Source organism: Oncorhynchus clarkii, chromosome 4 (assembly GCF_045791955.1).
Source record: "Oncorhynchus clarkii lewisi isolate Uvic-CL-2024 chromosome 4, UVic_Ocla_1.0, whole genome shotgun sequence".
Classification (NCBI taxonomy): domain Eukaryota; kingdom Metazoa; phylum Chordata; class Actinopteri; order Salmoniformes; family Salmonidae; genus Oncorhynchus; species Oncorhynchus clarkii.
Window position 1 is genome coordinate 38,334,974 of NC_092150.1, and position 12,803 is coordinate 38,347,776.

Genomic DNA, 12,803 nt, shown 5'->3' on the forward strand with positions numbered 1-12,803 from the left:
GAACCAGAGACGGTCATGTTCCTTGCTGTGTGTTCTTGTGACAAGGATTCTCTGAAGTCTGACATCTCTTATGTTGCTAGAGCCACAAACATATGACCATTTGTACTATTTGTTCCAACTAGGTCAACTATTTCATAATATTAAGGTCCAAACCTAAAGCAGTCCTCTGGAACAAATGTAATAGCACTGGTTGTATTAGTCATTGGTACTGCTGCCTTCATTATTGCTGTATTAGTTGTAAGCAGGATTCGACAGACTCTGGAATAATCCCGACCTCACCGAGACCCATGTCACGACAAGCTTGCTGTAACAAATCACAAGTATAGGCTACATTCAACAGGAAAAAAAATCTAAGGGTGTTATTTCACTTGCCTCTTTTCATCATATTCCTAATTAAAAAAAAAAAATCATCATATTAATAATTTTTGGGGGGTAACTTTCTATTATTTTAGGACAAACACCTATTCACATATTGCATGCTGTGAATATCTGATTTTATATGTATTTGCTTAGTTTAACCACAGGGTGACAGTCAAGGACCAGCAGTTGCTTTTTATCACTGTGATTCGTCGTATTCATAGAATCTACTGGCATCCCATTTTTTATATTATACATTGTGTGATGAGTCAATAACATGGATACAAATCTTATAAAGTGCCAGTTAATAGTCAGGATTTAATTCCTAGAATTTAAAACAAAAACCACCAAAGTGTGTATGTTTGTTTCCTGATTCTAACAAAAACTAGTCTAGCATCATAAGGGCTTACTGAGACTATCCCATTCCTTTGTATATCATATTAGGTATTTCCCTCAAACAAATAATTCAAACTCCATTTCAGGTCAGAATGAGCATTTCATTTACTTGAGTGACTTTCTAAGGATATTTATTGTCTCGCATTAGCAAATCGAATCAAATTTTATTGGTCACATATATATTTAGCAGATGTTATTGCGGGTATAGTGAAATGCTTGTGTTCCTAACAGTTCACTGTGCAATTATCTCCTAGTATCTCTCTTCAATGGAAGAGCCAAAACATGTTTACAGCCTAGCTGATTTATGCCCTATTTAAAAACTTAACACTTCAAATGATGCATTGTATGGAGGGAAAAACACATCTAATTGCAGCAAACAGGGTTACCAGTAAAAGATACTAAGGCTAATGATGTCACCTAATGTTTACATGTAGGATCGTGAGGATGTAACACCACTAAATACCGTAAAGGCATTTCTGGGGACAAGCATGGATACCTCCCCAGGAAAAACACCCATTAAAGTATCATCAAATTGTATTTGGAGAGGTTTTGAGTTTACATAGAAAACCCCCCTTATCACTCATCATACCAAGATTTTCAAGATCACACATTAGAGCTGGAAAGATGGTGGCTGTTGAATGAGTGTTACGCCAATGTGCAGGTAGTATTGGGTGACCTTAACCAGGTTAAAAACTACAGCTGCTCCATTTTTGGGCAAGGAAGGATACAGTGGCTGTGTTGTTCTTTTCATGGGATTGAAAACACAGCTTTGTCCCCAAAACTCATCATCTGTGGGCCCCTGCATCCTGTAGAGGGACGCTGGCTTAGATAAAGACAAAAGCTATGTTCAAATACCCATACTAACATACTGTATACTATATACTATTAGTTCATTTTAGTATACTACAAACGAACGGTATTGTTCGCACACTGGACGCTCTGGCTGAGGAGTAGGGTTGATATGAGCGTTCAACGGCAGTCAACCACCCAAGCTAACTGGCTAACGTTGGCTAGCTACTTCCAGACACAAAACACCCCACTCTGACAATTTCTCGCCCTAGCATAGCTGGTTAGGCTGTTTTCATGTTATCCAGAGCGTTGGCGACTGTGCCTGTGCTGCTGGCAACAATTTAATTACGCTTTTTGTTTTGCCAACGTTTACTGACACTGGCCATATTCAACTGGTATTGAGCATTTGTAAATTCATGAGTTATTTGGTGCTCTGGCAAACTCAAACGAGTGCTATTAACTCCATTGAAACGCACAACGACTATACCACTTAGCTAAGCATGATGTGAATAATCAAGTCAATAAACATTGTGAAGTTAGTTAGATTGCAGATAGTTAAAATAATGCCTGGCAAGTTCGATATATTAGTAGCCAACTACGTTAGGTAACATACTAGCTAACATACTGGTGCATAGTGCTGTATTGCTATGCGGTTCGTAAGGATAACTTTGTGAAGCCATGGCCATTTTCTGAAGAATTAGATTATGGGCCATAAAAGTACGGGAATAGTGTCCACTGCGTGTATGCTTCGTATTTTGGCGAATTTAGTACAACATCCGGGAACTTTTGGCATGCTAACTATATCCATACTATGACCAATAAGCATACACTCAATTTACATCACAAATAGTATGGTTAATATGAGTATACTAATTCCAGGGTTTGTGACAAGGTAGGGGTGGTATATAGAAAACAGCCCTATTTGGTAAAAGACCAAGTCCATATTATGGCAATAACAGTTCAAATAAGCAAAGATAAATGACAGTCCATCAATACTTTAAGACATGAAGGCCAGTCAATTGGGAAAATGTCAAGAACTTTGAAAGTTTTTGCTGGTGACACTGTCTGTGATGTATTTAGAATTCAAGGCACACTTAACCAGCATGGTTACCACAGCATTTTTCAGTGATAGGCCATCCCATTTGTTTTGCATTTAGTGGGACCATCATTTTTTTTTCAAAAGGATAATGACCCAAAACACACCTTCAGATGTTTAAATTCTTTGGAACTGGGGGGCAGTAGTGAGTAACTTGGATGATTAAGGTGCCCGGAGTAAACTGCCTACTACTCAGGCCGAGTTGCTAATATATGCATATTATTAGTAAATTAGGATAGAAAACACTCTGAAGTTTCTAAAACTGTTTGAATGATATCTGTGCGTATAACAGAACTCATATGGCAGACAAAAACCTGAGAAAATATCCAATCAGGAAGTAGGAAATCTGAGGTTAGTAATTTTTCAAGTCATAGCCTATCCAATATACAGTGTCTATGGGGTCAAATTGCACTTCCAAAGGCTTCCACTAGATGTCAACTGTCTTTAGAACCTTGTTTGATGCTTCTACTGTGAAGGAGGGGGGAATGAGAGGGGAATGAGTCAGGGCTCTGCCAGAGTGCCACGAGCTGATCATGCGCGCTCACGTGAGAGCGACCTGCGTTCCATCGCATTTCTACAGACAAAGAAATTCTCCGGTTGGAACATTATTGAAGATTTATGATAACATCCTAAAGATTGATTCTATACTTCGTTTGACATGTTTCTACGAACTGTAATATGACTTTTCGCCTGGACTTGCCCGCGCCTCGTGAGTTTGGATTGTGTACTAAACGCGCAAACAAAAAGGAGTTATTTGGACATAAATTATGGACTTTATCCAACAAATCAAACATTTATTGTGGAACTGGGATTCCTGGGAGTGCATTCTGATGAAGATCATCAAAGGTAAGTGAATATTTATAATGCTATTTCTGACTTCTGTTGACTCCACAAAATGGCAGATATCTGTATGGCTTGTTTTGTTGTCTGAGTACTGTACTCAGATTATTGCATGGTGTGCTTTTTCAGTAAAGCTTTTTTGAAATCTGACACAGCTGTTGCATTAAGGAGAAGTTTATCTAAAGTTCCATGCATAACACTTGTATTTTCATCAACATTTATGATGAGTATTTCTGTAAATTGATGTGGCTGTCTGCAAAACCATTGGATGTTTTGGAAGCAAAACATTACTGAACGTGACGCGCCAATGTAAACTGAGATTTTTGGATATAAATATGAACTTTATCGAACAAAACATATATGTATTGTGTAATATGAAGTCCTATGAGTGTCATCTGATGAAAATCATCAAAGGTTAGTGATTAATTTATCTCTATTTCTGCTTTTTGTGACTCCTCTCTTTGACTGGAAAAATGTCTGTGTTATTCTGTGACTAGGTACTGACCTAACATAATCGTTTGGTGTCATAAAGCCTTTTTGAAATTGGACACGGTGGCTGGATTTACAACAAGTTTATCTTTAAAATTGGGTAAAATACTTGTATGTTTGAGGAATTGTAATTATTGGATTTCTGATTTCTGTTGTTTTGAATTTGGCGCCCTGCAATTTCACTGGCTGTTGGAGAGGTGGGACGCTATAGTCTGTTAAAGCGAGGTGTTCCTCTCAGGGAACGCCACCCCCCCCCCCCCCCCCCTTCAGCTGGAACGGTGGCGCATGGAATGCAAAAATATTCTTAGAAATATTTAACCTCCACACATTAACAAGTCCAATAGCTCAAATGAAAGATAAACACCTTGTTCATCTACCCAGCGAGTCAGATTTCTAAAATGTTTTACGGCGAAAACATAGCACATATTTATGTCAAACCACCACAAAGACACAGACGATATGCAGCCATTTTGTCGAACAAAAGATGCAATCACAAACGCAGGATTAAAAGAAAAATAATTCACTAACCTTTTGTAAATCTTCATCAGATGACAGTAATAGGTCATGTTACACAGTACATTTATGTTTTTTTCAATAATATGCCATTTATATCCATAAATCTCAGTTTACATTGACGCCATGTTCAGAAAATGCTCAAAAATGTCCGGAGAAATTATAGATAGCTCCGCCAGATAACAGAAATACACATCATAAACTTTGACTAAATATACATGTTTTACATATAGTTAGAAAGATACACTGCTTCTTAATGCAACCGCTGTGTTACATTTATTTTTAACGTTACAGAAATCGCTCACTAGGCAATAATCTGAGGCGGCGCTCAGACGTAAGCAATATTTCTCCGCTATGTTGGAATCAACAGAAATACAAAATTACAACATAAATATTCCCTTACCTTTGATGGGCTTCGATCAGAATGTAGTGGAAGGAGTCATACTTACCCAATACATCGTTTGGTTTCAAGTCGTGTGTCTTTGTATTAGCATATGCTACCGCTTTCAGCTGAAATGCATCCAAAATGACTTCTGGTCCCGAACAGTTGCGCATCAAAACTTCAAAATTGCATATTATATGTCGACTAAACTGGTCAAACTAAGTGCAGAATCAAGCTTTAGGATGTTATAAACGTACAAAACAATTCTCAATTCAACCGGACAATCATACTTCTTCTCAGGCGAGCTGGAACAAAGGAAGCTCTGTGCCCAAAGCGCGCCCTAACGCACATGTATTTTCTCGCGACACCCACTCTTTCGCCTCCCAAAGGGTTTTGCACAATTAAACGCTCTACTGAATGAGGACATCTAGTGGAAGACATAGAAAGTGTCTCCAGATCCATAGCTGGTTGGGAAGGGTGGGGGCGATGACGTCAAAGTTCCCCCAACTTTCAGTATTCCAAAACTAGTTTGGGAGATTGCCTGCCCTGTGAGTTCTGCTATACTTACAGACATAATTCAAACGGTTTTGGAAGCTTTAGAGTGTTTTCTATCCAATAATAATTATTATATGCATATATTAGCAATTTTGGACAGAATTGTTTTCAGTTTACTATGGGCACGCAATTCATCCAAAGGGGGCAGTATTATGCCTAGTCTTAACAGGTTTTAAGGACTATTTGACCAAGAAGGAGAGTGATGGTGTGCTGCATCAGATGACCTGGCCTCCACAATCACCTGACCTCAACCCAATTGAGATGGTTTGGGATGAGTTGGACCGCAGAGTGAAGGAAAAGCAGCCAACAAGTGCTCAGCATATGTGGGAACTCCTTTAACCTCTAGCGTCGGGCAATCCCGTATCCGGGAGCGTAATCATAGCCTCAAGCTCATTACCATAACGCAGCGTTTCCTATTCATGAAAATCGCAAATGAAATGAAATAAATATATTCAAACACAAGCTTAGCCTTTTGTTAACAACACTGTTATCTCAGATTTTCAAAATATGCTGTTCAACCAAAGCTACACAAGCATTTGTGTAAGAGTATTGATAGCCTAGCATAGCATTAAGCCTAGCATTCAGCAGGCAACATTTTCACAAAAACAAGAAAAGCATTAAAATAAAATAACCTTTGAAGAACTTTGGATGTTTTCAATGACGAGACTCTTAGTTAGATAGCAAATGTTCATTTTTTTCCAAAAATATCATTTGTGTAGGAGAAATCGCTCCGTTTTGTTCATCACGTTTGGCTAAGAAAAAGACCGGAAAATGCAGTCACTTACAACGCCGAACTTTTTTCCAAATTAGCTCCATAATATCGACAGAAACATGGCAAACGTTGTTTAGAATCAATCCTTAAGGTGTTTTTCACATATCTATTCGATAATCTATCAGTGGTGGCAGTTGGCTTCTCATCAGAAGCAAACGGAAAAATACTGCAGCTGGAGATTACACCAAGCGACCACCTGGTAGATGTAGTCTCTTATGGTCAATCTTCCAATGATATGCCTACAAATACGTCACAATACTGTAGACACCTTGTGGAAAACGTGGAAACAACAAGCTGACTCCTAGCTCCTTCACAGCCATATAAGGAGTCATTGGCATGAGGCGGTTTCAAAAAATGCGGCACTTCCTGATTGGATTTTTATCTGGGTTTCGCCTGTAACATCAGTTCTGTGGCACTCACAGACAATATCTTTGCAATTTTGGAAACGTCAGAGTGTTTTCTTTCCAAAGCTGTCAATTATATGCATAGTCGAGCATCTTTTTGTGACAAAATATCTTGTTTAAAACGGGAATGTTTTTCATCCCAAAATTAAAAGAGCGCCCCCTATATCCAAGAAGTTAAGAGTGTTGGAAAAGCATTCCAGGTGAATCTGGTTGAGAGAATGCCAAACGTGTGCAAAGGTGTCATCAAGGCAAAGGATGGCAAATTTTGAAGAATATAAAATAGATATTGATTTGTTTAACACTTTTTTTTTTTGGTTACTACATGATTCCATATGTGTAATTTCATAGTTATGATGTCTTCACTATTATGTAGAAAATAGTAAAAAATGAAGTAAAACCCTTGAATGAGTAGGTGTGTCCAAACTTTTGACTGGTACTGTATCTGATTTTCAATCTCACCACAGACATTACTTCAATATCATAAATCTAGGGGAAAACACGTTACATCAGAAGTTCCGTAACATTTCAAAAGTTGGTTCATCATGACTTAAAAATAAATCATCACTAACAAACCAGCATAAAGAGATAAAATTGACAATTATTCTTGATTATTTTCTATTTTTGATAATGATATAATCGTTAGCACCACAGTGCTCTCTGTGCCTTCTGCTCAGAGAGCAACTCATCCATAATAACAGTCCCCCTATCTCCGTGCGTCTCCCCATCTTCAGCTGTCTCCCTCCTGCCTGTCTCTCCTGCCTCCTCCCTATTTCCCCTGACCCAGTCCCTGTCCAGCCAACTGTGTGATGTATTACTGAGGGAAAGTCAACATACAGATATATATTAATGAATAACTCAGCCTAGGCTCTAGTAGGGAGCACACAAAGAGATGCTCCATCTTGTCTTGGAAGGATTGTCTCTCTCTGTCCATCACTCTCCCTCTGTCCATCTCTCATTTACCAGACGTGCTTTGTCATTCTGTGTGTCTCTCTGCATCTCTCCTCCTCACTGTCATTTGGAACCATCCTCCACTTCGCAGTTGGCCTTCCCTGTTTTACCACCACTGCAGTTCTCTACCGTGTCCTTCTAAGGCAGGCAAGAGAGGCCAAATACAAAAGGCCATTTGATTGAGCAACACTATAATAAGGCTGTGTTGCTATGAAGGTAATGGCACATTATCTATGGCGATTCAGGCCATTCATTTCTGATTAAAACCGTGCCATTCTTTATAAAGACATTCAGGTCCTTCAAGATTATTTATCTTGGAGATGGATGGCTTACGTATGAGTGTATTTCTATGTGTCAAATTACCATCACTTAAGAGACCGTCTATTCGCCACAGCTTGCCAAAGTAAATGAAATATTTTCCTTTCAGACAAAAAACATACCCTATTATTATTCCATCATTCATCTTAAAGAGCCACTGAACACGCCAATTGGCACGTGTGTTTTCTGCTACTCATTAGAAAAACAAGATTTCAGTCTTGGAGGTGTGTTTTCTGACCGATTCCTCGTTCAGTTAATGATGTTTGTCCCCCATCAGACACTGTAGCCTATTTCACTTCCTCAAAATCGGCAGAATGAATCTAGGATATAACTAAAGAAATCTGTATGTTTTATTTGCACAATTTTACATCTAACTAAGGGGCAGTATTTCAAAAGTAAAAAAATGTGTGGCGTGTTGTCTTATGTAAACAAAGTGGGAGCTGCTGTCTCACGGTCTATACTATTGGATAGACGGCAATCACCGCTGCTGTTCACCCCACGTTAGTGGGCAAATGGGCATTTTCAAATTAAAACCTAACCTTCATTTACTAAAAGTATCCTATTTACACTTTGTAGTAAATTTTGACACTAGAATAACTGTTTCTGACTCATATCAATGCAACATAGGCCATTTTCAAAGGGATTCGTTGTTTTAAAGACTCCATCACTCACTCAAATAAACTCAAATCAAATTCACCCTCAACATTATTGCACACTGATACCACATGCAGATGGCTTTAGTTAATCATTGGCTTGCTGTGGGAAGGATTCCTAAAACAGTACCATATTGTGTTTCTAAACACTAGTTGGTTATGAACATCGGCTCACCATTCAGCCTCGCCTGTTCTGTCTGTTTCTCAGTAAACGGCTTGGCCAATACCATCTGAGGAAATATTAAAAACAGAGAAGGCGCGGCTTGGCAGGGTCGTGTTTCAGTGGACGCATGGCTCTCGACCTTCGCCTCTCCCGAGTCCATACGGGAGTTGCAGCGATGGGACAAGACTGTAACTATCAATGGATTTCACGAAATTGGGGAGAAAAGGGGTAAAAAGTACTAAAAATGTATTTTAAAAAACCCAGAAAGCATCCAGTACCATCAGGAATTATAAGGTCTAATTCAATGCATTGCTTAAATCCTTTCCAGTCGATAAGAGGACAATTACATCAGAAAATATCAAGGGAAAAACCCTTTAGTATTTCTCCTATTATGGTGAACTGAACTTTACTGAGCAGGTAGTATATTTGACATCCCCTATCTGTACCTGACCCATTGTTTATAAGCTGAGGGAAGGAGTTTAGCACAGGGTTGTGAGATAACACAGACCTGCAGAAAAATGCTGCCTGCACATGTGAGAGCTCTTCGGAGCCCCGCAGATACAGAGCTTTCATCTGTGACTAATGAGCATCTACTGATCAGATTGATCTTCCTAAATCTATAAAGTTATTTGGAGAGGGTCTGTCAAAGCCCCAAAGGTATGTTGACAAATGGCACCCAATTCGACAGGATTATACTGTATTTCAGCCCAGACTTTGAATCTGCCGTTAAATGCATCCTGTCTTTTCACTCTTGATTCATCTGGAATGAAAAGAGGGTGGAATTTCTTTAGCCGATTCCAAGTTTAAAAACCTTACTCGACTTATTTGTCAACTCGGAAAGTGTCAACAAATCAAATGCAGGCTCAAGGGTTATGTTTACAAACTGGCAACCCATTCAGACTTATATCGGTAAGCAGATCGGAATCGGCCGATATTAGCTAAAAATGCCAAAATTGGCATCGGCTCTGTGTATAGTTAAACGCCGATGTGCAAAACCGATGTCAGAGCTGATGTGCATACCTGTATAACGTAGGTAGATGGCGTAATACAGTGCTACACATGAAACACAGCATTCCTAATGTAGCGCACAATGTCTGCTGTGTGGATCTATATTGAAGTTACAAAGGAAAGATAACAAAAAGGTCAAATGCAACGTTTGTGCTGCTATTATTTCCCGAGGAGGAGAGAAAGTGAAATATTTCAATACCACAAACCTAATTACTCATTTGAAATTGCATCACCGCCAGACGTTCAGCGACTACTTAGAACAAAAGTAGAAAAGAACTAAGCGCACACTTCCAACAATTAAACAAGTTCAAGTCGTGCAGTCATTTCAATGAGCAGTCATTTGAAAGAGCAAGACATTTTCATTGAGACAACTCAAAGGTGAAATCCATTAACGCCAAGATATTGGTTTTCATTGCCTTTGACAATCAACCGTTCTCTATCGTGGATGATGTTGGCTTTCGCCGACTGGTGGAGCACCTCGAGCCCCGGGACACACCACCAAGTAGCCGCTATTTTTCAGATGTTGCCTTACCGGAGTTTCACAGTATTGTTGAAACGCACATCCATGAGCTACTTGCTATGGGCGTCACTGATATTAGCTTCACGACTGACATTTGGACCAGCGATGTCAGCCCCATGAGCATGCTGAGTCTGACAGCACAGTGGGCAGACGAGGACTTCGTACTGAGGAAAGCCATATTTTACTTCAATGGCATTTGAGAACATGTTTGAAACTTGGAAAATCCCCAAGAACAAAGTACACGCTGTGCTACATGATAATGCACGTAACATGACAAAGGCTTTTGAAGTCGCCAGTTTTCCATGCATGGCACACATGCTGCAACTGGCTGTGAACGAAGGTGTTCTTGCCCAACGCAGCATATCTGACACAGTGGCAACAGTTAGGAAGATAGTGAGTCATTTTAAACACTCACAGCTAGCATACAGCCGCCTGCAAGCAATGCAGGAGCAGGTTGGAGTGAAAACGACAAAGCTAAAGCGAGACATTTCCACTAGATGGAACAGCACTTTTTTACATGATAGAGAGGCTGCTGGAACAAAAATGAGTGCTTGGCGTGTACGCAGCCGACTATGAGTTACCTGCAACAATCAGTGCAAATCAGTGGACTCTCATTGAACACACTCCTTGCTCCATTCAAACAACTGACTCGAGAAATAAGCTCATCAACTGCGTCTGCAGCAGGCGTGATACCCTCTGTCATGGCATTGAAATGCCTGCTCAACAAAACTGCCGACACAGACCGTGGGGTTCAAACTTGAAAAAGGTACTCTACTAGTGGTTGTGAACAAGCAATTTGGTGGCATTCTCTCTGAGCCTCTTTACTGTGTTGCCACCATGCTCGATGCTAGGTGCAAGGACCGCTACTTCGATGCAGACAACAAAGAGGGTTATGTGAAATGTTTCAGACACAGCTGGACCAGATGGAAACGGACAGCGCGCAACAAGGAAGAGGACCCACGACAGAAGAGGCCATGGACAGACAGAGCTGAAACTTCACTGCTTGACATGTATGATGAAATCCTTGTTGAGAATGAAACGACTGAACAAATGAACAACGAAACAGCACAGCAAGTAAGTGAATGAAATAGGTTTTGATTATGTTTTACTGGTAATGGGGACATACGTAAATGCCACCAAAATAACTTTTTGGTCTGTCTGTCTGTCTGACAGAGAGAGACGCATTGTATTTTCATTTTCTGCTACTACATTGGCCAGCATTTTCCTATGTTGATCTATGTCTAATGATCCTTTGGAATGCAAGAAATAATGCAATTTGTTGTATTAATTGTACTAACACCCCCCACACACACTTTCCCATTATTTGCAGATACTAGCATACCTGACAGAACCTACTATTCCCAGGAATGAAGATGCACTTGGATACTGGAGAAGTAATGATTCTCCAGTGATGATCCATGGCACGGTGCCTCCAGTGATGATCCAAGGCACGGAGCCTCCAGTGATGATCCAAGGCACGGAGCCTCCAGTGATGATCCAAGGCACGGAGCCTCCAGTGATGATCCATGGCACGGTGCCTCCAGTGATGATCCATGGCACGGAGCCTCCAGTGATGATCCATGGCACGGAGCCTCCAGTGATGATCCATGGCACGGAGCCTCCAGTGATGATCCATGGCACGGAGCCTCCAGTGATGATCCATGGCACGAAGCCTCCAGTGATGATCCATGGCACAGAGCCTCCAGTGATGATCCATGGCCCGGAGGCTTCAGTGAGTATCCATGGCAGGAAGCCTCCAGCGTCGGTCCCCAGTCCGGTGCCCCCGGCGACGCCCTGACCTTAGATAGCCTTTTTATGTCTTTATTTGGTTTGGTCAGGGTGTGATTTGGGTGGGCATTCAATGTTCTTTATTTCTAGGTTTTGTGTTTCTATGTTTTGGCCGGGTATGGTTCTCAATCAGGGACAGCTGTCTATCGTTGTCTCTGATTGGGAATCATACTTAGGCAGCCTGTTTTGCCACCTTAGGTTGTGGGATGTTGGTTTTTGTTAGCTCTGTGTAGTCTTCAGAACTTGACGTTCTTTTGTTGTTTTGTTTGGTGTTCGGATTAAATAAAGAATCATGAACACGTACCGCGCTGCACCTTGGTCCACTTCTTCCGACGAGCGTTACATTTCAGTTGTTTATTCATGGCTGGTATAGATCAAGATTTTCATTTAATTGAAAACAAAACAGTTTTGTTCTTTTGTTTATTTTTTTTATTTCCTAAATGGAAGATGAGAAGATGAGTTGTGTTGTAAATTGCGCTCGCATTTTACTAGTTAAGTCAGTTGAGAACATTTGAAAAGTTTAAGTTATGCCATTTATAGCAGTTTATGACAGCATAGAGACCGTCATTTTTTCAAGCAGTTAAAGCTAAAATGATTGTAGTTTAAACCAATATTTCTCCCCAAGCATTTTTAAGTTTCTCCATACAGTCAAGATGGGATAGTAAGAAGAGCCACCAACAACCTCACCATCTTTATAATGCGGGGCAGCTAAAATATTTGTGTCATGAATATCTGTTGTGCGATAAATTACATTCATTGATTTGTCATTTAAGTTATTAAACAATCTGTTCCAAACTGAACAAATTAACACT

The 12,803-nt window shown here is 40.1% G+C and overlaps 1 protein-coding gene across 1 annotated transcript in view; it reads left to right on the forward strand.

Moving 5' to 3' along the window:
* The window catches only part of LOC139407687 (uncharacterized), a 30,385-nt gene extending 18,142 nt beyond the window's left edge, over positions 1-12,243 (forward strand). The window contains exon 2 of the mRNA XM_071151536.1: positions 11,534-12,243. Within this exon, the coding sequence (XP_071007637.1) occupies positions 11,615-12,001 (387 nt within the window). The 5' untranslated portion in view covers positions 11,534-11,614 and the 3' untranslated portion in view covers positions 12,002-12,243. The remainder of the gene's footprint in view (positions 1-11,533) is intronic.
* Positions 12,244-12,803: the final 560 nt, after the last annotated feature.